This window comes from Dermacentor andersoni, chromosome 1 (genome assembly GCF_023375885.2).
Source record: "Dermacentor andersoni chromosome 1, qqDerAnde1_hic_scaffold, whole genome shotgun sequence".
Classification (NCBI taxonomy): domain Eukaryota; kingdom Metazoa; phylum Arthropoda; class Arachnida; order Ixodida; family Ixodidae; genus Dermacentor; species Dermacentor andersoni.
In genome coordinates, this window is record NC_092814.1 from 258,793,433 (window position 1) to 258,819,186 (window position 25,754).

General features: G+C 42.1%; 2 protein-coding genes and 1 pseudogene across 3 annotated transcripts in view; 2 read left to right on the plus strand and 1 right to left on the minus strand.

The window, feature by feature from the left end:
- The window catches only part of Neos (nuclear receptor coactivator protein neosin), a 125,025-nt gene extending 110,525 nt beyond the window's left edge, over positions 1–14,500 (plus strand). For both annotated transcript variants that reach the window (XM_050195857.3, XM_055063699.2), the window contains 2 exons: positions 11,670–11,987; positions 13,594–14,500. In XM_050195857.3, coding sequence (XP_050051814.1) covers positions 11,670–11,987; positions 13,594–14,144 — 869 coding nt within the window. In that variant the 3' untranslated portion in view covers positions 14,145–14,500. The remainder of the gene's footprint in view (positions 1–11,669; positions 11,988–13,593) is intronic.
- A 214-nt stretch (positions 14,501–14,714) lies between these two features.
- On the minus strand, positions 14,715–16,544 carry LOC129381033 (uncharacterized; annotated as a pseudogene).
- The window catches only part of LOC129381120 (regulator of microtubule dynamics protein 1-like), a 101,557-nt gene continuing 92,345 nt past the window's right edge, over positions 16,543–25,754 (plus strand). Inside the window, exons 1-3 of the mRNA XM_055063700.2 lie at positions 16,543–16,678; positions 17,054–17,153; positions 23,334–23,578. Coding sequence (XP_054919675.1) covers positions 16,583–16,678; positions 17,054–17,153; positions 23,334–23,578 — 441 coding nt within the window. The 5' untranslated portion in view covers positions 16,543–16,582. The remainder of the gene's footprint in view (positions 16,679–17,053; positions 17,154–23,333; positions 23,579–25,754) is intronic.

The following is a 25,754-nucleotide window of genomic DNA, read 5'->3' on the forward strand; positions in this document are numbered from 1 at the left end:
AAACTGGATTTGAGGCATTCCTACCAGCATATAGTTCTTGAAGCCACTAGGAAATACGTTATTGTTTCCACGCATATGGATCTATTTTAGTATACATGTGTTCCTTTTGGTACCTGCCTGAATGATTGGGAGCACCTTCGCAACCTCAGTGCTGTTCTGTCTCGGCTTCGTGATGTTGGACTCAAGTTGAAGTTCAACTAGTGTCACGTTTTTATGCTACAGGTGGAGTACCTAGGGCATATCATAGTCAAAGAAGGGCTATCTCTCAGCTTGAGCAAGGTATCTGCGATCCTTCATGCACCTGCACCCCATGACGTCAAGGAACTCCAAAGCTTTTTAGGGCTTGTGAACTTCTACGAGCGTTTTCTCCTAAACATTTCTGGATGCCTCCATAACATCAGCTCCTGTCCTAGTATATTTTGATTCAGAGAAACCACTGTGTCTCAGTTCTGATGCATCTCTGTATGGGATTGGCATAGTTTTGGCACATCGAGAAGCTGATGGTCGAGAACTGCTCATTGCCTTTGCATAGAGAAGTTTGTCTCGTGCAGAACAAAACTACAGCCAAATTGACAATGAGCCACTGGCCTTCGTATTCGGCGTTGAAAAGTTCTAGTACCTGTGGGGCATTCCTTTCACTGCTTATCAGATCATAAACCACTATGTTCAGTACTGATAAGACCATTCCTGTGCAAGCTTCTTCACGACTATAATCGGGTACAACTTAAAAAAAAAGGAACGTTTACTCCTCCAAGGCAGATGCACACGAGCCTCCACCACTGTGCGTGCACTCTAGACTGATGTCACGAGCTGGACAGCTGGTGACCCCGCCGATGGAGATTATGGCCGCCCGCTCTTCGAACTGGGCAGAATCGCGTCAGTTGCGTGCGTCTGCCCCTCGTCAGAGTGAATTCCCAAACTGTTTTTGTTGGTCTGTCATGCCAGTAATATTTTTGCAAGCTTACGATGCACCATTTGTGCCGTGTACGTTTATTCTGAGCCGTGATCCGGCGACGAAAGATTGCTGCGAACATCGCTGACGCTTTGCTATGTGAACTGGCAAGACTGCAGGCTTGTAAAAAAAAAAAATGTGAAAAGGAATGAAAAAAAATATATCGCATTCTTGAAAATAAGTTTGTGAAAACACAAAACCAAAATAATATATATAAATATTATGCTTTAAACGATGAATGAAGCATTTTTGTATCTTTCCTGCCTTGGTTATTATCTTGCCCCAGGTTTGGAATGGTTTTGATAAATGCATTGTTTTTTTTTAAGTACATGTTAAATAGCAACTGGTTCATTTTAAGCTTGGAAAATGAGTAGTAAATGTGCTGTGTGCATGTAAACCAGAGCAAAAGCCATGCAGAGCTGCTCTTTCTTTTGTTGTCCCTTGCTGTGAAGCTAAAAAGCAGACGATGCGCAGCATTGTAGAAGGCACGGGGTTATTTTTCTCTTGCGATCCGGCATGTGCTGTAGCATTCTAATCGCGAGAACTCTACCAAACCAGTAATCAAAATACAAAAATCTTTGTTTATACTAAGAATTATGCGTTTTGAAAGCACGGTTTTTTGAGCAATACTATTTTAGTTGCCGAGGCAACGTGCTGTCGTGCTTCGGTCGTCGGCTGGGCCTGCCCTTTTTTCTAAAGGTGTACCCAACTATAGTCGGATGGTGAAACTTTTCTGCTTACAAGTACAAGCTCGTCTACAAGCCTGGTCTGCACTTGAGTCGTGCTGATGCCCTCAGTAGGTTACTGCTGCCAACAAACAGTGTTGATCTGCCTGCACCTGCTGAAGCCTTCATGCTTGAACAAGCATACCTGGGACTCTTGTCACCAGCTGTTGTAGCACAGGCTACAAGAAATGATTCACTCCTGAATCACGTAATTCTTGCTCTTCTGCGAGGAGAAGGGCTTCCAGTCGGACCAGAGGGCAATCAATTCAGAGCAAGGAGCAGTGAACTCGGCCTCCATGAAGGTTGCTTGCTGTGGGATTCCAGAGTTGTCATCCCAAGATCTCTGCAAGGCAAAGTCCTGACTCTTCTTCATGCTGGGCTTCCTGGCATTGACAAAAGCAAGTCGATTGCCAGAAGAAATGTCTGGTGGCCAGGAATTGATGGTGACATTGCTAAGAGTGTAAAGCATTGTGCTACATACGAAGCTTACCAGCGTACACCTCAATGCGTGCAGCACGCAACCTGGCCATTTCCACAGAGGCCTTGGTCAAGGCTTCATGTTAAATTTGGGGCCCGTTCTTCGGTCATACATTTATTGTTGGAGCCTATTCACAATGTGTCGAAGTCTGTCCAGTGGCATTAACGTCAGCAGATGCTGTCATCACAGCATTGTGTATAGCATTTGTGCAGCATGGACTGCCGGATGTCATATTTGATAATGGACCCGCCTTTGCGAGTGAGCAATACTTCGAATTCCTGACACGGAATGGGATACGTTGCATTCTTGTACCGCCCTACCACCTTGCTTCAAATGGTGTGGCAGAGCATGTTGTACAGACTGTCAAGAATAAGATCAACAAAATCAGTTGTGGGTCTTTCCCAACCTAAATTTAAGGTTCTTATTTCATTATAGAACCACACCACATGAGGTCGCTGGCAGAGCACCATGTGAAATGCTCATGGCAAGACTGTTCAAGACATCTTCAGATGTTCTTCACCCAAGTTTAAGCACTTCAGTCCTGCTTAGCCAGTTTAAGCAGAAGCTGCATTCCGACAGAGGATGCCGTTCTTCTCCACTGCTGAATGTGGAAGACAACGCACTGCAAAGAATTTCCATCAAGGCCTACCGTGGGTACCTGCACGTGTCATGAGCACCACAGGTCAGTCAGCTGCTACTGTCTCAGTGATGGCACTGTCTGGCATAGGCACAGCGACCACCTACGTCTTCAACGCGAAGAGGTCTCCGTGCCAACAGCGGACCATTGGAGCGTGAACGTCCTACAACTCCAGACATTGATAACCGTCCAACTGTGTGAGATACTCATCCAGCTGTTTCTGCAAACTCCGAGTCAGCCTTGAACATCACTAGTGGCACAAAAGAGAGTGCTGTGAACTGTCCCAACTTAGTATGCGGCACGCCTCAGTTTCGAAGAAGCACCAGAAGACGCAAGCCAGTACATCGCTGCTCCCCATAATGTTTTTCTTGAATTATCTAGTGGGGGGGGGGGGGGGACTGTTACGGTATTGTTTTAGATGGCTGTTTGTTGCATGGGGCTACTTGCACCATCGCTTTGGGTTCATTGCCACGAAAATTTGGTGATTGGGCCCGAGTTAACGCACACGTCTGAAGTCAGTAAAGCGACATTCGGCTACTGGCTGACGACTCCAGTGAGCATACCTACAAAGCTTGTCCGTGTGATTACTGGACAGAATGGGTTAGGCTCACGTGTAGGCAGGAAGTACTGAGGTTAACTTGTGCAACATGGCATTGATGCAAGTCCTGCACTGATTACGCCAAACTGCGCCATGAAGGAAATATTGCTACATGCAGCGTTTTGACGTTTTTCACATGTATAGACGTACCGCAAATGGCCAGGTGGTGCCACTTGATGATGATGATGATTTATTGGCATGCCCTTTGAAATGGGGCAATGACAAATAGTCAACTAGCCTGAGTAATTCATGCAGGCTAGGTTACTAGTTACTAACTGGCCACCGAAATCAGCGCCCCCTATACCACAAGTGAGTGTCTCAAGGACGTCAAAGTGGTATTTTATTTGTTATTTTTCCTTGCCAGTTTTGCACTTAATTCAGAGAATACACAAGTAACACCATTGTTGCTTGTTACTTGTCACGAAGTTCAACCTGCGTGAGACACCTTCTTCTTTTTTGGCCCTTCCTCAAGCACTTTCGATCATTGCAGGTGCTCTCCTGAGTTTTTTGAACAAACCATGGGTTTCTGACCTCCCATAGCTCATGTGCCTGATACCTTATAACGTAATTTCAGTGTATTATTCCTACCATCCATTCATGTGGTTTTAATAGCACTTCTTTCGTGGAGCTGTTGTGTAATAAGCACTCTATGCTTCTTTTATTCGCATGTTTTCAAAGCTGCGCTACGTTACAAATATTTTAACACCTGCAGCCAGTCCTCGTATCAAGCACATTTGATAACATAAAAAAGTTTACTACACAGCGTGGCAACTGTCCTTAACGTCACCACACTACAATAGAATGCCCTTGCAATTCCCGTACTTGTGATCCTAGTACAAACGTGCAGTTGCAAAAGAAAGAAAAAAAAAGAAAACTAGCTTTCCAGCTTCGATAGGCCTTTTTACATCTCTAGTTTGCAATTCTTCACACGTCACACTGTGAAAGTCCACTACTGTTGCCATGTCTTTTCTCAGTGCCCCTCATTGCCAGGGTCCAGTATGCCCATGAGACAGTTGAAGTGGTCCTGCACTGTACTAGAACCACGATGCTTTCGAACATGTAACATCATTCGTGCTCATTGGAAGGTGCAAATTCGAGTGGTGGTTGCCCCCTCACCTACTTGTAATTGCTTGCTCTCATCACCAAGCTGTGTCACAGGCTTTGCTAAATTCTGCTCCTAGGAGCCTATTATGCCACAATTGCACCAACATGCTCTTCCTCAAAAATGTTCCAGCTTTCCATCTGCACGACAGGCTAAGATATAATGCTGATGAAACCATAGTTGTAGGTGCATTATAGTCAAATCACTCAAGCCAGGCATGTCACGCATTTTGACCATTTCCTTCCTCCATGGTTCTGGCAACGCATTTCAACATCGCCTCCTGTATTTTCTCAGTGCCTGCCCAATCACGCCAAAATGCCTAATATCCAGTGGTCCACTGCAGTCACACCACGTTTCAAGATATTAACCTGCTATAGCAAACCCATCGACAACTTTTGTCATGTTCTGTCATTGCTTTTTTTGTTTTTTCATATCGTGTTCTGATATAATGCTGACATAACTCTCACAGTGTCCCATACACTTAAAATGGGAAAGTGACTTCTTCTGTGTGACTACCAATATTTGACATCATTTGGCAGGCATTGCAAGAAATACAGGAGGCCGCCAGTGTGACATCAGTGCTGCCTTTCAGATATTGTTCAGATTATATTGAGTGCTATAATACGTGCAATGTGCTTCAGCCTTTAAAGAGAAATTGTGTCTTTTTGGTGATCTTGATAATATTCATACGCATACCTCATATTTTTCCGGTGTCTGTTTATCGCCAACTAACAACTGTTAGAAAGTTATGCTGTGCAAGACACTTCTTATGTATCAACTTTCTCGAAAATGGTCACCTGTTCTATTTGTTGTCGCTGAACCTTGTGTAATCAGATTTCATGTGACGCGAACAGTGTTGTACATTCTAGAATACACTTGAGCACCACCGATTGCGCTGGAATATATGAGTTGAAACGCCTGACCCGTAGATCAGATTTAGCCGACCGACGGCTGTGCTTGCCACTAATGTTGTGTCAAGTGTAACTTGCTTATTGTGAGCAGAAGTTCGTCCAATAAAAAAAATTAGTTTAATGACTCTTACTTGTTCTGCAGTCTTATTCTTCACCATTGCAACAACGGGACAATATCGCCTTCCAGTGACCAAATTAGTGTTGGGGCAAAAGCTCACTTTACAGGCGTGTTGCAATTTTTATACTTATAACCATTCTATCAGGAAAAATGGTGCCTCCTATGCCAAGGCGGAGGATGTGCATCCCGAGATTGGCAAACTGCATCCACAAATTCTCAAATATGTAGTTATGAAGGAGAAAATTAAGGGGAACCAAGCTGCTCTATTTTAGTAAAACCCATATGAAACCAATACATAATAAAGCCAAGGAAAGCATAAGGGGGATTAGCTGTTAATCGAAGTCTTCCATCATCTTAATAAAACAGTAGGGAACAGAAGGTGGAAGAAAGGGAGAGCTTGCATATTATTGCCAATTGTAATTAATACTAAATGCAATCTTTTTCAGTGTGAAAAGTTTTCATATCTTCTCTTATAAATTGGAGGCAGAGTTTCGTAATCTGCCATCGTCGGATTCTGGTGGCTTAGCGGCTATGGTGTTGCGCTGCTAAGCATGAGGTTGTGGGATCATATCCCTGCAGTGGCTGCATATCAATGGGCGCGAAATGCAGGAATGCCTGTGTACAGTGTATCGAGTGCGCAGTAATGAAGCCTAGCTGGTCAAAATTAATCCGGAGTCCCGCACTACAGCATGCCTCGTAATCATATCGTGGAGTTGGCACATAGAACCCCAGAATTCAATTTTAAATGCAGCTTCAACTTTGTGCTAGAGTAGCAAGTTACGCTCCGAACATCTTTTCTTCTCCAAAAGGTTTCTGTTCCAAATTGAGATTTTTCCTGCACCATGATGTCCAAATAGCATTTCTATTGCAGGAAAAGCCTGTAAACAGTCTGTAAACCAATTTTCTCTACTGCTGGTGGGGAAAAACGTTTATTAACCTGCGTTTCCTTCATGAAAATATTTGTACTGTTACAGCATTCTAAACTGAAAATAAACTGTTTCCCTAGATGGCACTTTCCATCTTTTCAACTAAACCCTCCTCTCTCTCTTTTTGGCTTGTCAACTTCTGGACGTTGCGTTTTATGCAAATCCCACAGCTATTTGATCTACTCACTTCGAAATTATTCGACAGTATTACAATTTGCTTTGAACCAAAATATTTATATTCTCATGCGCCTGGCATAGCGCTATAAGTAAAGAGCGGAATGATTCGTATACCTCTGTCACACTGGACGCTTTAATCAAATGGCATTAGCATAGAATGATATTATTTGGCTGCTACACAGCGATATTTAATGTCATTAGAATCAAATGACTTCCACAATCGAATGAGTTCGCGAAACTCGTTCGGCTTGGCACTCGAAACGAATGTATACTCTCTACTCCAGCAATGAGGCAAAATATGGTATTGAACATACGTAATTCGAGAACGATTCATGTAAAAAGGCAATTAATTTTCCATTGTTTAAGCCATCTGTCATTTAACTAGAGGAAAACTGCACGACCGGCTGTCACACAATGTTTTTACTCTCCACCTCAGTCGTGTCTGGCCGCCGTAGCTTTCCTAGTCAGCCATACTGTAAACAATGAGGCGCCTGCGTGCATGTGTTTTCGGCATCTCGAACTACATCTGCTCCCATTTGACAATCGAGGCTCTTCCGCTGAGTAGTATGCTTCGCTCAGAATGCAAAGCACACATCAACTAACTGCTTCACATGCTGCAATTGAGCGTCGTCGATTAGTGCTGCCATGGCAGTCATATTGTTTGCCTTCAATTTATCTGCTATGGCTACTAAGGTGGCGAAGCTTTGTTTAGGCTTGTGGTTCCCAGACACTCTGTAAATAGTTTTATATGCGTGTTATTTCAGTAAAGCGACGCTGTATATTTATATTAAAATAAATAGATTGACTTTTCAGACTCTCTGCAGATAGCTTGTTCTACTTTTCTCGCCAACCTTTTTACGATGATCGCCATTGATATTGTGACAGAATGACATTTTTTCCTGCGTAGCACCACCGCGGGTCGAACGGCATTTGTTGCACTGAATGTCATTCGAATCTAATGACATCAAAATGTCCAGTGTGACAGGGGTATTACACCTTTCGAAATAGCCATGAAGGAGTTGACTTATCCAGTGATTCAGAGGCTGCATGATCTGGAACAGATATGTCCAGGATCAAATAGCTTTACCGGTGCATTTCTTTGTTGGTCTAGCAAAGAATCTTGTGAATGTTTTTCTCAGGCAGCGTAATGCCATTTCCAGGAGACAAAAAAATAAAATAATTTCTCCCTCTCTCTGTTTTCTTGCTGCATTACTAGCTTTTAGCCTAAGTTTGGAATTGTATGCTAATAACCTTTTCCATAAGTTTTTGTGATTCTCTGTTTCTTTCTTTTTTTTTCAAAATCTTTTGTTATTATTATTCAGTTTTGAACTGTGTTTCTGCGTGCACCAGCTCTTGTTGTTTTTCTGAAGATTGTGCATCTCTCTTGAAGTTTCTGATTGTGAAGCAGCATAACAGAGGAAACGATCAATGTTTTTAAACTTGCATGTGCAGTACTCCAGGAATATGTATAGACTATTGTTGACTGTTTTATTGTCAGCACCTCAGTCTAGGCACACATATTAGTGAATTGTAATATTACTTTGCTGACTTCTTATGTTCACAGACCAATCATTGTCTTCTGATTTCATCTATGAATTTATCTTGAGTTGCTGCCTTTCCATTTTTGCATTAAACTTTGTTTTCTGTACCCAATGGCTAACGTAATTCCTAAATGAAGCAATAGAGGTAGCTCACGGAAGTAGAAGTAACCTACTATACGTAGCTAATCAAATATAACCTTTGTCAGAAAAGTTTAGCCTGTAAGAAATTGTTTATTCAGCTTACAGACTAATCACTCTAGGTTGTGTCAAAGTAGTTCCCTTAGCTATCTTCACACAGCTGTCCCCATTTCTGGAGGTCATGGAAGCAAGTAGGGAAAGCTTTATCAGGAATGCTCTTCAGCACATTAGTCTCAGTAGTTTGGATTGTTACCAAGCTGAAGCGTGGATTAATGTTGCCTATAAGAAACTTTTTCTTTCCTTTTAGCTTCCTTTATTCCAGGGCCCCTTTGTGCTGCTGAAGTTGTGAGAGTGAAACTGTTAACATCCATGCAATTTTAGTTGCTCCTTACATATCCTTGTTTACCAAGCCAAGCGTGGATTGGTGTTGCTTTTAAGAAACTTTAGCTTTTATGACTTAATAGATTTATTGGATTAACTTAACAGATTTTTTTTGTTGGCAGGGAGCATGCATTGTATGTCTCCTTGATTCTTTTCTGTGCCGCAAGTTAGTCAATTGGAAATGTGAACTATGATCTTGTTGTACACGTTGGATCATAGCTTGGAACATTTATAAATTCTTTCACTCACACCATCTTTTTTCTTGTCTTGTTCTTTTTATGCCCTTCTTTGTTTAGTTTGTGTGAGGATGGGCTGTACAGTTAATTCTGGAGTCTTCTAACAATGCACTCACCAGCTGAGAGAGATATCTGTATTGTATCTCAATAGCAGCTTTAATACAGCATGTTAGAAGCAAAAGTGCATCCAATGAAGATCACACATCTTTAACATTTCACTACTCTGTGAAAGTCCGGGATATCACATTGTAGTCTGCCCGTAGTTATTGTCTTTGGAATGGTAAATCTGTTAAATGTTTACTGCCTTTTGACACAATGTTGCTGATATATCAGTTCTCAGACATCAGCATCAGAAAGTACTCAGTTTATGGTGTTGGGCTGCTGAGCATGAGGTCGCGGGATCGAATCCCAGCTACGGCGGCCGCATTTCGGTGGGGGCGAAAACACCTGTGTACTTTGATTTAGGTGCACGTTAAAGAACCCCAGGTGGTCGAAATTTCCAGAGTCCCCCACTACGGCATGCCTCATAATCAGAAAGTGGTTTTGGCACGTAAGACCCCATAATTTAAAGTACTGAGTTAAACTCTATTACCATTATGTTTTAATGTCATTGGGCAGTTAGCATCTGCTGAAGAGGCATGTTCTTATACTTGTAATTTTGTTTTGAACTTTTTTCTCTTGTACACAGCTTTTGCATTTTGCATGGTGCTTTCAAGGCATGCTTTGTGTTATGGCAGCTTTTCATGTAAACATGAGAGAAAAGGTAAATGCATATTTATTGAATCTTGTGAACAGCTTCCTCGTTTGTCAAGTCTGCAGTGGTATCACTTTTGATTAATTTTAATTGTATGAACATGTCTGGAGATATCAAGCTTCAGAGTCTTATTGGGGTCCTTCATAACTCAAAATCATCATAATATTTTACATAGTCATGTCTTCAAAGTAGAAAAAAAAACGCTTTGCTTTAGCAATAACTTTCCAATGTTCCGCTTGAGTAGGTTCAACTGCATTAGTCATCAACCTGTAATTGGCAGCCGACTTACCTATTATTGGTTATTTCTAGAATATATAGTGCACTAAACAAATATATTCAGGTTGATTTTATATTTAGTAAGGTTTGATTTTATGACTTCTCCCTCTCTCTGTTTTCCTGCTGCATTACTAGCTTTTAGCCTAAGTTTGGAATTGCATGCTAATAACCTTGACAATCATGAGCACTGCAGAACTGAAACAAGGCTGAGATTGTGCCCTGAATCACATGCTTGTACAATCATAAGAAGCCTACAAACAAAGACACCAACGACAGCGTAGGGGAAATTACATTTACTTAATAATTGAATTAAAGAAGTGACAAATTAATGGCAATTAAAGTGTATGAAAAAAATAAGAAGCTGCAGGTGGGGCACGTGCCCACGTCTTCACATTATGCGTGCAATGCTCTTACTAGTGGAGCTACCACGGCGCCGGTTTCCCATCCATTTTCTGGGGTATTTGTTTATCTATTAGAGCTAAAATGGGGAGCGTTAGCCAGTGCGACCACCCACAGCCTTGACGGCGAGTGTGGAACGTCCTTTCTGCCGCAGGCGTCACGTGTAAGTGATCTTTTTCGGTGAAGGCAACTGGTTACTAAACCCACACATGCTACTTTAAGGCGTCAGTGCCGACGGATTCGAGGCATCACTATGTAATAAACGAGAAGAAAGGAAACCGAGGGCCTGGTTTTTATTAGTCATATCATAAGAAGCAAAGACTGTTTGTTGGCTTCTTTGTTGTAAAGTGGATGGGAAAACAACACTCCAGTAGCTCATTTGGTAAGAGCGTTGCATGCTTAATGCAAAGATGTGGGTTTGTGCCCCACCTGCGGCCAGTTTTTTCATCCACTTTAATTTCCATTAATTTATCATTTTTGATTAAATTACTAATTACAAGTAATTTCCCCTATGCTGTCCTTGGTATCTTTGTCTTTTGGCTTCTTATGTTATGACTAACAAAAACCAGGCCCTCGGTTTCCTTTCTTCTCGTTCAAACGTATTTGTTGGCTGTCGCCAACTATTGAAGCTGCCATGGCATCTTCATTCTAGTGTGCGTTATGAAATCACAGAAACAGCAGTTTAGTGACCATTTTTTTACAATTTCACCAATACGAAGCAGCAGGGCAGGGAAAAGTTAAAAGCAACTGCATGGTTTGTGGAAAGTGTATGGTAAATACTCAAGAAGAAAATTATACAAAGGCAACAGGTAGCACATGAAAAATAAGATAAAACCCACCTTTTCGACTATTACCTTTTCATTCAAATTTAGTGTCCTTTCCGCAGAATGGTAACATATCAATCACTATATGCAGTATAGAGCAACATATTCCTCCATCCTCTGCTTTTTATTTGCATGCTTGAGAGAGAGAGAAATAACTTTTATTTATATAGCCGGCAGATTGGTGGGGGGGCCAACCCCCCAAAAATATTTTTTTATATTTAAAAAGCTTGCTAATTAGTGCCAATGTTGTCATCACAATTTAATCTTGTCTTCGACACTGTTTGCTCTCTCTCCTTTTTTTTTTTTTTTTATCCATGAAGGGATTAATCATCTCAACATCCTTTTGCATTGTGTAATTTGGTTGTAGGCCTACATTAGTTCTCTCTAGGTCTCCTGGTGTCACTTTTCTAAATCGTGGCGTTTCTTTTCTCGCGGTGGCAATGCTACTTTCTTCTGGCTGCCTTCTACGCCCCCGGTGGAACTCCATTGCTGACAGAGCACCGCAACATGCCACTGGATGACTCACTGAAGCTGGTGGCACGTCACTTCCGGGAGCAAGTGGAAGCACAGCAGGCAGCAGCTGGGGGACCTGACCGGCTGGGCCCTGACCGGGAATTGCAGTTCCTGCTCAAATTGCTGGTGGACTCAAAGTATTTGAGCATTCCTGAACTGGACCGTATCATCAAGTATCTCACTGACCGCAGGGACAAGCAACTCATGCTTGAAAGGGGCGAATCAGCCCAGCAGCAGCCACGGACAGTTTCATCAACTGCACCATCTTCAAATGTTGAGCCTGAGCGACCGAAGCTGCCTGGTGGGTATACCCATTTTCACCAAGGGTGTCGTTGATTGAGAAGATTATTTAATAATTTATAACATATAATTTGATAATAATATTATCAAATTATATGTTATTCTTTTAATGTTTCATTATTTTAATTTGATTTCCAAAGTGTGAAAGAAAATATCAGTTAACTTGGCAGGTGGCAGGTTCCTTGGCAGGTGAAGGTAGTCTTAACCTGTATGCAAGAATCGTTTAAAAATAAAAAGCACTATCGTCATGGCTGCACGACTTAGGAGAGAATTAAGGATCTGCTCTTAGTATGATGTCTTAAAATAAATTACACTGTGTATGAGGCAGACTTCAATTGAAAGTGCATGAAAGCTTCAAAGATGGTATGGTGATACGTGTTTGCCACTTTGCATTTGAGAACAGAAAGATCTCTGATGCCAAAGTAGATAGGCTTTTCACATTAATGGGTCTTTGTTTAGCTTTGATGTGTTCTTTTTTTTTTTTTTAATTTGAGTTAATGGTACTCTGTCACATGGGAAGTCATAAGTCGGCACACTCAACTGCTTGGATGCCTTGCGTTAGCTTTTTCTTCTTAAATTTGTGGTTGCAGATTTGTGCGCTACTATCTTTGCTCTGCAATGATGTGCATTCTAACAAAAATAAAGAACACCTTGATGGTAATTTGAGGGTAGGCAGTGCTACAACTCTTTCGAATTATAGCAAACTTTTGGTATTGTAGAGGACTGTTGTTTAAGAGCTTGTTTCTATTAATGTTCTTTATCATAGGTGTTTATCATATGTGTTAATCCATGTGATGTCAGCTGAATAATTCTTATTGGTGAAGTAAAAATTTTTTTGCAGGGTGGATTAGTTGTTACCTTGATACATGTAACCTTAAAAAAAAGACAAGGGACATAGAAGAGGAAAGGGCAGGAACAGCACAGCGTAAATGTAAAAGAGGATAAATTAGCACCTCAGTCTGACAATGACGACACAGGGTCCACATAAATGGCATTCTGCAGATGTATAAGTAATGTGGATGCTTATCTGAATCTTCGAGTTAAGATACATTTGGCTTTGTAAATGCACTCTTCTCAGCTTTTGTCTTGAGCATTCAACTTTACAAGTTAAAGTTCTGACAAGTTAAAATTTGATTTTTTGCATTTTGTGTTCAAGGAATTGTAGTCGATACCATTGAGTTCTCAAGATTCTCAGATACATCTTTTATGAATTATGGCTCTTGTGAGCACAAAACAATGTCTCTTTCAGTGGGCGCTTTCTTTTTCAGTGATGATGCAACAGCTTGCAAATATATGGACAAGTTAATTTGTATCACTTAACCTTTTGTGACAGTGTACGTAACTTCAGTAGGGCACTTTTTTTTTTTCAGTGAGTATGTAACAGCTTGCAAATATATGGAAAAGGTAATTTGTATCACTTATCTTCTTCTGACAGTGTATTTAACTTCAGTACGTAATTGGCACATCCAGAATAATGACTGTAGTGAACAGTGTGTCACCAGTGTATAGGAAGGGCTTTCTGTTGTCACTGCCCTCTTTGAATAGTGACTGCCAGTGAGAAGGGCATTATGGCAGAGATCCTAACTTTTGTGGGTTTTCCTTTGCAGAAGAAGATAAGCCAACACAGCAAGAGCTGCAGCAGCGCATTTTGAGCATGATAGGACAACCAGGGCCTACAAGTCCAACAACCATTGTGAAGCAGGCACCCTTGCCAACACCTGTGCAGCAGCAGCCACAGCCACCAGCGCCAGCTCCAGCAGGCGATGTCCCCACTTCCACTTACATTAACTTTGACAACCCGAGTGTGCAGAAGGCTCTTGACAACTTGATCCACAATGGTAGCAATCTGCTGAAGACGCTGAGCAGTGCTAATTCTGGGGCATCGCCCGCACTTGGCAGTCAGCAGCCCTCCAAGCCACTGTCTGGCTATGGCTATGGAGATGGTGAAGCTTATAGTGGAAATGCCCCTGGAATTAACAGTAGCTTTGGCAGTCATGCGGGGCAGCAGTATCAGCAGCAACATCCGCAGCAAGCACCACAATTGATGAGAGGTCCAGGTGGTCCAGGTACTGCTATGAGGCACCCATTGATGGGCACCCAGGTCCAAAGACCCATGATGTCCGCAGGCAGGCCTGGAAGTGGAGGGCCACGGTACTGAAATGTCACCTTTTTTGCGCAGTTGCAAGAAAAGCAACTGCTGTAGCTGTGCTCACTGGTTGCGGGCCTCTTCCCATTTAGCTTTTATTTCACCAGTTGTGCCCATGTGACTCGCTTTTCTTTTTTCTTTCCTACTGATCATGTGAAAGAACCTCATGGATAGCATGTTTGCAAAATGCATTTTATTATTGTTCTTCCAGTACATACCAACCATCATTGCTCTTCAAGAAAGGGGCTTCATCAGTGTTGTCATATGTAAAATAATGAAATAAAATTGGATTTGGCATCAGTTGTTCCAGCTCACAAGTGCAACAATTCGTGGCCTGTGATGAATAAAAGAACAGCACAGTTATACTATTTGCTGTTGTGTGAATCTTTTACAACTCCCAAGCTGCAATTTATCTTTGCCATTTACATTGAAACTGTGAGAAACCACATGGGAGTCGGTTGCCTGGAAACAGCTGCAGCACTTGCAACATGCATCTTTAAATAAAGAATCGCTGTGAATATGTGTTGCAGTTCTTCACTTTCGAAATCCTGAATAAAACACTTGTAACAGCACACAACTTCGTAATGGGTGACAAGTTTATTGACGCACTTTCCCGTTGGCCAACTTCTGTAAAGCAGCGGAAGTGTGGAGTGTTGTGTAAACTTGGGTGAGGGCCACGGATTTGAAGTTCTGTGGTGGCTCCTCTATCTCGTCTTTGCTCTCGACAAGCTGTAGCTCCAGCTCGTGGTTGGTGTACTTTAGCTCCGACTCTGCATGCCTGTTCTGGTCGTGTCAAAGTCTTTAGCACTGCTTGTGTGGTAGTCGCCTCAACGGACACGCGCAAGTTTCGACTTGGTCATGCAGCCGACTAGGGTTGCTGCGAATAGGTCGCCCGTTCCGCAGAAGTGAGCGTTCATGCGCGGCGCGTCCACTCGCAACGAAGTCCGGTGCCCGGAGCGCTTACTGGCGAACACTAGTAGTGTGATCATGTTGTTTTTCACTGTAGTCTGCGTAATAACGACCGATGTGGCGCCCATTACGTGCATTGCTTCCTTAGCGTCGAGCGCTGCCCCGTCGTCACGGATCGTGATGGCGGCAGCTAACTTTCGAACTCGCTTGGCGTCTCAATGTCCGCTGTCGGGAGTATATCTCTTGTAAACGGGCAACAACTCGGCAGGGATGTAAAGGAAACGTTGATCTCCCATTACCGAACCGCACATGTAGGCCACTTCGGGAATGGCTTTCTTCATTTCGGCGACGAGGTCGCGTACACGCTCAAGCAGCGCTACCGACGAAATGTAGCCCGTCATGACGTGCGACGAGACGGACGTGTCGAGGTTACTCGGTGGTCGAGACTGGGGAGCCCGTGTGGTTGGAAAACTGCACTGCGCCCACGTTGAATCCCAAGGTCTGTAACGTATCCCGAAACAACGTGACTGGATTGACAATATGCGTGAGTCTTGTATCGAAATCGTGGCCCTGTCAGATGGCAAATGGGCTGCGAGGCCCGGTACAGCGCCTAGAAATTTGCTGCTATTGTGAAGCGCGTAATGCACGAGCTTGCGCGGTCCGCGCGCTGCTCGAAGTTACGGGTGATTGGTTGATTGCGTTCACACCCCCCCCCCCCCCCCCCCCCCCACTTTTTTTTTTTTTAAATCCTCGCTCTCGCGCTCCTTTTTTTTTTTTTTTTCCCCCTCTTCTCCCGAACAGAATAAACGCACCGTGGTGTTGAAGAATCCCGCTGTTCAAGTAAGTAGTAACTGTTCACTAGCAAGACAAATAAAGGCTGTTTCATCCGTTATGTGTTGTTTCTCATTCAAAAAAAAAAAAAAAAAAATTCAACTACTTTGGTCAAGCCAAACTTCCTTTTCATTGGTATGTATGTACATATGTTGGTGACGTGTATGATGTTGGCGGGAAATAGTTCGTCGGGGCTTCCAGTTTACGAAGCTGTTTCGTTTGACTACGCCGGTTACTGTTCAGTGTGATTAATACAGCCGTGCCAGATTATTCCTGTAGACTCTTGTTAAATACGGCGGGAGCGACACTTAGCATTTGTGGGAGAAATATTTGTGATTTAAAATGGAAGTATGCGAGCTACTTGGTACGAATGCATGGGTGAAAAACGGCGCAAAATAAACACTAACAAGGGAGGACGGGACGAGCGCTGGAGGAAATATTTGTGATGTGTACTGTACCATGTGCTTTACCGCCAAGCACGTGAATGGTGCGAAACCGAAAGTGTGTCGCGAAAGATGGCTTTAAATGGTACTCTTCAATCGCTCGCTTTTTCTTTATTTCTTGATTCTTAATTTTTTTAAAGAAAAATGTTATGCTAAAAATTGTGCAATAACAATGTGATGCTGTTTTTAATATTTTACAATTTGTGCGCCCGCTTTCATGCGCTTTCATAGCACTACGCATAAACGAAAGCTAGTGCTCTGCCAAAAATGAGTTGCCAAGCGTGGTTGTTGCGGCTGAGGTTTGGGCTCGCGCCGTTCGCGCTCTCTTTGAGAGTGCGTGCCGTTCACTTGTCAAAATTCAAGGTACGTACTGTACGTGTGGAATTCTTTGAAGCATTCAGTGCTATGACCGAGCGAGTGACGTGTATGTACAGTACGTGCAGCCAGGAACTCAAGTCGATTCCGCTTATCCTTTGAATTCAGCGTTATGCTGGTTGTTTAACGTATGATTTCCTCAGTGAAATGAGGGCCTTCAATAACTATGCTTTAACAAGAAGTTTCACGCTTTCGGCGTCAAATGTCGGGGAACAATGTCGTGTCGGTACAGGTACTGTTCGCATCTCGGAGGGCGGGGACATAGTGACTGTGCTATCGACTTATCACGAATCGCGGACCTGTTCTTATCTCGTAGTTGGTATGGGTGGTTGATTGTGAAAGAGCAGTTCGTTTCTCTGGCAGAGTTGCCGTCGCCCAACTGCCGCTGGTCGAGGAACGGTGTCGGCAGTTGTGCCACAGATTTTCCTTCTGTGTGGGCTTTCATTCGTCAAAATGTCCGAAGGTACGTGCTCCATTGATTACATTCCCTCCGGTAATCGGTCTTTTTTTATTTACGTGGTGCTTTGCTGTGTTCGTTATTAACGTAACATATGCGACGGGTTCTTTTTGGTGTCGGAATTTCTCGGTTTTAGCGTTCTCCCATTAATGAACACCTTTCCTTCGCGGCATACTTGGCAGTAACGAATGCTGAATATGTTGTGGAGATAATGGGTTTCTTGTTGCGAAATAACGCATGAGGGTCTCCAGTTGATGCCACTTACGGCTGAACGGACTTGTGTTTGAGCGTCGTGCAGTTAACACAGCAGGCAAAATGTTCGCAATATGTTGACTGTTGCACTCATTTTTTATCTTTAAGCTAAATATGCTGCATATGGCGACTACTGAAGCGTGAGACAGCTGTTAATGAGCACGATTTTTGAAACAAATGTGCTTCCATCTTTTTGCTAAGCATGCAAGAGTACACAGTATTCGCTATGGTTAACACAAGTGAGGTGGTAACATAGTTCACATTACTGATGCTTAGCATTCCATTTGCAACATGTACTGTTTTTGAGGTCATAGCTGGTTAGTAAGTTGAAGGCAGTCAGGTGGCTTGTGTAATTGGCTAGCGAACTGGAAATTGCACAAGAAGTCGGGTCAAAATACATGTGATTATTGCTACTCGCATGCATTGTTTCAAATCTTGTCAATATTGAGTCCTTCGCACTTCTTGGCTTTCACATACTCGTAACTTAAAGGTTATGGGTGAAGTTTCCTTGACATATTTTGATAAGCATTGAACTGGCCCAAATCAAATTGATTGCATTTTGGACAAATTCTATACTGGCAATCCATAATTTTAATTTAGTCTGTAAATATTAAAAGAAGTTTACAGATATTGCAGAATTTTAAATTCTGGAGCAGCTAAGTTTTAATACACTCCGCATTGAGAAGCTGCCAAGCTTTAGTCATGCTGTTGAAATTTATTTTTCTTAGTTCATATGAAATAATTGTTATAGAAAATGAAAATTGTGCATTCATCAGTACCTAAAATTTTGCCTTTTGTTCCCCTTATGATGATCGATCCAGATCTGGTCGACAATTGCTTAATGAAAATTCTTCTGTTTTACGTGTACCTGAATATGAAAATTTGTTTTGCTCATGCTTCAGTTTCTTCCTAATGTGAACTGTGACTTTTGGTAGACAACTTATGGTAGAGAACCCTGTCATGCTGATTGCTGTAGGCAATCTGGGCTTGACGGCGAGGATTAAGTGAAATTTTATGAAGTCTGTCTCTCAGCAGCAACAATAAATAAATGTTGTCCCACAGCTCTTGTATACTCATTGGGTGATGTTGCCCCTATGGTAACAACCTCGCTTCTTTGGCACTTCGACAGAACCCACATAGATGACAGAACCTACAAAGTGGTCAGGAATTGTGGGAAAGAAATTATGGAATCATCCACAAAGCACATTCTTTGCATAGTGATAGTCTGTTACCTTTCATCAATGTTTCAGTTTGCTTCCCACTTCTGTGACAAAAATGTCTGAGGGTGCTTCGTGCGGCATTTCGAGGAAAAAAGTGTAGTATCAGTTCACATATGTGCAGGAGCATCCACATATGTTGCCAATAGGAAACCAAGCATGTCATCTCAGTCATCTGAACTAACAATTTTAATCCAGCATTATCTGCAATGAAATGTCCGACGGCCGTAAATCCTTTAATTTTTACTTTACCATGGAAAAAGGCGAATCTTCTAAGGCCTTAGCAATTATATTTTATTGAATATACCATCATGGTATATTCATGAATACCATGATATACAGTCGAACCTGAACATAATGAAACAAGATAAAGTGAGTCATCCTCTGTATTGAACACGTGAAATTTACTGACTGTTCATGGCAGGATTTGCAACGCAAAGCACTGAAGTGCGGAAAGGAAAGAATGAGGGGTTAGCAAAAGCAGGACAAACACTGATTACTGACTGGTATTCATGTTAAATAACTCTTTCATAACTAACAGGACATTAGATACATTGAAATTGAAGCGTCTTCAGGATGGACTTCCTGTGGATGATGTAGAGCTCTGGTACAATGCTGAGAGTCATGGACTGAAGCATATGTACATGATATTGCACATCAAGCGTGCCATTCTCACTTACGCTAATGAACAGTTCAAGGCCCAGGCAGAAATTCCTGCCTACGACATGTAATTGTGTTTTCAATAACTAGATTCTTTCCTTCTTTGCTCGACTGGCAATAATGAATGCATAAATAAAATTCGTTATAGTTTGCTATACATGAGTTTGTTTAAATTGAATTAACCTGTATATTCAATTATTTTGTGAGCATCATGCTTGTACGTTATGACTGGGTTCTACTGTACAAGTTTCGGAAAATATACTTTCAAGAGAGATAAACTTCAAATGTACATGTTGGGGCATAATACATGATATAATTTGTGAAAAGGTTTACTGAAAAATACAGGAAATGTTTACAGTGTTACAGAAAAGAAATAAAAAATATATTATTTAATATTCAAACTGTTTCTACTTTAATCACCTTACAGCCCATGAAAGTCTCAATGTTTTAGCTCGCAAGGTGTGTTGGCTACAAAAAATGCCACCAATATTAGGCATAAGCTGCTCGGCTGGCAGCACATGTAGATCATTTGCTGTATAGACACTGCAAATCGGAGAGATATTGCCAACATCTTTGCAACATTTCAGTTGGCAGAAGAAATCAGTCTGTCATCCACAGGCAGAAACAAAAGTTGCCGCTGAACAGCTGATGATGGCCTCAGCTGGTTTTGGAGGTCCTTATTATCTGAATCTTTTTTTAAATCCTCACGATTAGACATTGTCCTCAGACTCGCTGCTACTAGTAGCATCCAAATAATCATCTGAAGGCGCAGTAGAACTGCAAGACATCATTCATGCGAGAGCTGAGTGATTTAAATGCCTGCTATCTCGGCAAACACTGTGTGCACAGCTATTTGTGCTTGCTAAAGATGGCCTCCACACAGTAAAAAAAAATTGACTCTTGAGGTATTTGAGATAAGTCAAACAGGAGTGCAATGTGTAAGCACACAGTGAGTGGCCTTGATAAGAAAAAGCCACCTTTTTGAGAGAAGCCTCAGGTAGATAAAAGGAACGAGATGTGGCAACGAAATAAAAAGCACAGGAATTTTAGTAAAGAAAGAAATTGACAGTAGAGCTGCATCTACGTTTATTTGTTCCTTCTGTGTCCATGTTCCACAAGTTCTGCTGCTACAATCATCTTAAAAAAAGAATATTTAACTACTGAGAAAAACGGAAACCCACTTAGACTGCATTCTAAGTGTTGCAACAAGTCCATAAGAGCGTGAAGAGCCTTGAAATCGGGTGTGGCGCACGTGGGTTGCCCATGACCTTTGTGGTTGTGTTAACGGAAGGTAATAATTAGTATTTGGATGAGGACAGTTATATACTCATATTTCAGTGGTATAACAATAGAAGCATTGTGTTGGCCTCTAACACAGCACAAACCCAGGAGTTATGACACCAAAGAAATAAGTTCATGTGCGTGAACTGAACTTCGTCAATGTTGGCAACAGCAGTTTGGGTAGCGTAAACTAACTGGGTCCCCTCGTTGATTTTACCGGAATGGCTTGATTTTGTATATACAATACATCTCGAAAGAAAACAGCAGAGTTCTGTCATCAATCAGTCTAATTTATGTCCACTGCAGGTCAAAGGCCTTCCCCAGTAATCTCCATTTACCCGTGCCTAGTTTCCACTTACTCCAACCTATGCCGGCACCATGTGCAGTTTTCTAGCAATATACATAATCATTTAATGTCCCCAACTGCATTTTGTTCCCTTGGCAAGCAGTCCATTTCTGTAGCAGACCACTGGCCATCTGCCCTATGCATTACATGGTCTGCAAAAATCCGTTTCTTCCTTTAATCTCGGCTAGAGTATAGCTAGAACTGACTTTACTGATCTGTATAAAGGTCTAAGGTCAGGGTGTCTACCAACCGGGAAAACCGGGAATTCTGAGGGATGTTGAATAGTCTGGAAATACTCAGGGTAAACTCGGGGAATTTGTGCTTCTATCAAGGAAAATTAGCTGTCATTTTACTGAAAGAGGACGAATGTCACCCTAATGCTGGCTTGAGTAAAAGAGAGGAATCATAACGAATTGTCTTCGAAGCCGTGTCGTCGGTTGGACGAGTTGCCAGTGCACAGTCAACGACCGCATTTCCGGACGCCCGATTTTTGGGGCATGCCCAATAATGCGGATGGCTTCGGGACACCAGCACATACCCCATAGTCGATGTATAAGGACGTCTGAAATTTCTGTAGCATTTAGTAGTATTTCTGTAAATTTCTGAAATGTCTGTAGTGCAATCTGATTTGACTGTACTACTGACCATGAGGATGCTTCAAATAGTCTGTGGGGAGAGTGCGGGGCAGAACGAGGATGAGAACACAAAGGACCTACACATTGTGGAATGATTGGGAAATGAGCTGTGCCACCTTTTCGTTGAAGGAGCTTGAGCTAAAAAAGGAAAGTGTTGGCTGGCGTCGAGATGCAGGTGACCCTCATCCAAACCAAAATAAACTAATTAAAGCAGTGAAACGCAACACTGAGGCATTGTGTGTGGGCTGAGAGTATGTCAGGCCAGTTGAGGTTGACTTTCTAGCTGCTGAGAGAGAAACTCACTTGTGACAAAGTTCGGGCTTAATACCAATGAGCTTGCTATCAGTTGATGGAAATATCTCATTTTCGAAAATATTTGCTTCTGTATGCATCTCCTTTTGTTCATATTTGAAAAAATGTTCGACTCGATTTGCAATGGGCTTTACCATTTTATTTCCGAAGACATTTTATTTGCTGTGCATTTTACTATAACCCCTCCCTTCAGTTTTCTATTTTGTATAAAATAAATATTACTCCTTATTATTCACACTGGATTAAGTCATTTGTTGTATTTTTTAACATGCTCACTAGAGTTACAGCATCAGGCGACATGGTGTGTCAGCCTGTCTTGACATAAAACAAAGTTCTGTGTCACTCAAAGAATTTTGCAAAGGCACTCGGGGAAAAACCTGGAAAACTTTGAGAATTTGAAAATGTCAGCTTGGTAGACACCCTGAAGATGCAATACACCTTGCAGACTTTTATCTGCAGGTGGCTATCGGGCTTATAAAGGCAGAACGAGTTGCCAATGCACAAGCATTGGTGCTCATTGGAGCCACCAGAACTTTCGTAGTATGCTGGTTGCATTGCCTTGGCTACGTGTGCGTTGGAACATCCAAAACTAGACTGACTGCTTGCTATAGACCTCGCAATAAGCAGTACTTCAGAGATATGCACTTGCATTCTCATGGAAAACTGTATTTAGCCAGTATATGTTATTGATCCACCCTGTTGTGGTCTAGTAGAGGTTTAATATCTGTGCATTTCATGTCTGTTCATATTGTCCTGAAGAAACAGCTCAAAAGTTTGGGTAGTACCTGTTCACTTTGAATACTTAACCAAAAAGGAGGCTATTTGATAATGTCAAATACTTACATTCATAAAGCTTTGCTTGGGCAATAGACCAATCTTGTGGTGCTGTCTTTCATTATGCCACCACTGCCGCTCAGAATGCTGTTTGTGGTAGTCCTCTGGGACCAACTAAGTTATACTCATACTGTACTGCAATGATAAACTTCAGGGACAAAGGGGCAGGAGTGTGGGTATAAGGAGATTGGTTGAGGATAAGATTTTACAGCAGGAGCACAATTTAGATGTACATGCACCCAAAATATCATCCTCCACCCCCTTAAAGGAATTTCTGCTTGCATTGCCCACACTGCAGCTGCCCTTGCTATTTTGTTGAAGGTTGCCCAGCTACAGCATAACATTTGGTGAGGACTATTAGTATCGTAGCATTGGTAGGACAGGTATATGTAAACACTATGTGTAATGATATTGGTGTGCTGAGCATGTCAACAGGCATTTGATCAATGATTCGTAAATCTGGTTACAACAGTTGGTTGCAAAGTTTTTGAAGCTTCGTGTTCTACAAATTGCATTTATGAGAAGTCACATATGTGTCAATTCAGCTTTTCATTCATGCTTATTCTATGCATGTTGAGAAAACATTTTTTTTTCTTTTGAATTTTGTTTTGCATTTATTCTTGGTGATTGAGTTATATTGCATTGACAGTTGAGCGTGCAAAACAAGAGGCAGACCGTATGCATGAGGCTGCTGACCATGAGGCATCGTACAAGATGCTCTTGCAGCACAAGGACTGTGGTGATCCAGAGCTATTGTGGCGCCTTGCACGTGTCACATTCAAGCGGTGCGAATTGGCCCCCAAGGCTGAGAAGGAGGCAGGACTGGCCGAAGGCATAACATACCTTGACAAAGCTATTGAGTGTGGAGGTGACAAGCTGGGCCAAGTTCACAAGGTATGGTGGGGTGCTTTCTATCCTCACAAATGACTTGCTTTAACCCTTTCAGGGTAGATTTTTTTCGCCATATGTGACTGCCCAGGGTCGATTTTTTTTTTTTTTTTTGCAGATTCCAATTCTTCTGAGGGACCTATTTCGAAAAAAGTTTACCGTAATTTTTCTAGGGAGACCGTAAAGTGAGAAAACAATATTTTCCGTTGGTATATATGTACTTGTTATTCATGAATAATAACAATAAAAAAAAGAAAAAAACTTATAAGAATTAAAAACTTGATGCATTGTTATAGTTCAAGGCTTAGAATATGTGCACACAAGAATATTTTGCAACTCTCAAATGCTCCTGCTCTTGCACTAATATTTATGTCCATAGCCTAATCGAACTGCGTAGTTGAGCACACCCAGGAAAACTATGTGGTTGTGTGCCCGTCAAAAAAGCAAAACGTGTGACAAACTTCCGCTAATTCTCATCTTATTGCCAATCAGAGGCAATTAGGTGTCGCGAGTCTCCCGTCCAAAAAAAAAAGAAAAGGAAACGCATGCATGGCGGCATTTTTCCTATGCTCACGGCTGTGAGCACTAAATGAGCAAGAAACAGGCGGCAGCCCTTTGAGCGATTAGTATCGAGATAGCCATCAGTTTTGCGAGCGCAAGAAGCCGAAACTGCCCGCAGAACAAAACCCAAGCTGCCGCCCGCGCGCGTGCCAATGCACGAGTGGTAGTATATAGACGCGCTGGAGTAAACTAGCTCTAAAACAAACCATGCAATGACAACCGAGAGGGAGGTACGAGAAAAAAATTCCCTGTATTCCCACATAGTGGCAGCGCATGCCAAGAATGAAAAAATCTGGAAATTGGCGCGCTTTTCAAGCATGCAGACGGCGCCGTAAATATACGGCATCGAACATTTTGGACTTGTTCGCTGCGCCGTGTATTTACGTCATTGACCCTGAAAGGGTCAATGACGTAAATAAGAGCTGATAACCTAAACACACAGCAGTTTCCTGGTGCATGCGGCGCGATGCGAGTGTCACGTTTCACTCCAGCATCATCTGGCGCCACCCACCAGCTCAATTTCATTTTGGTTTCCCGTCGATGTCTTAAAACACTACGCAATAGAAAAACAGCAAAATGCATCTTGTGCTCCCGGAGCCCCACCTGCCCGGCCAGCATCCCGTGCCTCTTGCTACAATTCGTGCGATGCTTTGCATTACGTAGATGCCAACTACAGTTGAGAATGTCAAATTTTTTATTTTTCAGGTACTTCAGATCGTACATTCTTTCAGTTAGTAAATTTTCTCTTGTGTTTTTTTTACCATATGAATGAGGTTCTACTTAGATAGAAATTACCGATCTGATAGTGTTTTTACCTGAAATAATTTTTTTCCACACAAAACTAGCAAAAAAGTCATTATCACCTGCTTTTTTCTTTTTGCTAAAAGCACCTATGTTCCTAAAGCATTCTTGAGACTGCTAAGCTTTCTGTGGCAGGCCAACATGCAAGGACAGTTTTTGTTTCAACAGTTGAACTTAAATGCATCAACTTTCAATTTAATGTTCGTCCAATCATAATGCACCAATGTGTCCAATGCACCACTGTGCATCTATCTCTTGCTGAGCCTGTTTAACATGCAATAAGAATCTGTATCAAGTAAAACAATGCAAAACACAGTGTAGAAGTGAAGAGCTCCTGATGGCAGTTTGCAGCTGTTTGCAGCTTTAATTTTTTCAACATCAATTGGCACAATTCAGCATGTATTTCCACAGGGCACTGCACCAAAATGCAGCGTTATTTGAAAAACAGACAAACATGATAAATATTTTTGATCAAAATAAACAGCCTAAATATCAATGTGAACATTCCTTGTAATCACTGAGGCACAGTGATGAATGCTGCTTTTTGCATTATAGTCGAATTTTGTTAATTCAAACTTCCTGTTTATTCAAACTAACGCTATGGTCCCGTTAAAGTTATGTGTATTCCAATGGGTGAAAACGCCCAACAATTTGAACACGCAAGCATTTGTGGCAGTTAATTCGAACATACCGTGCTCTGACAATGCTCTCGGCAGCACGCTAAATCATGCGGCGGTGCCTCCGACCAGTATTGCTCTGATCCTACCATAGAGGAATACATTACGAGAGACCTCTCAACACCGCACGCGAGAAAAAAGAA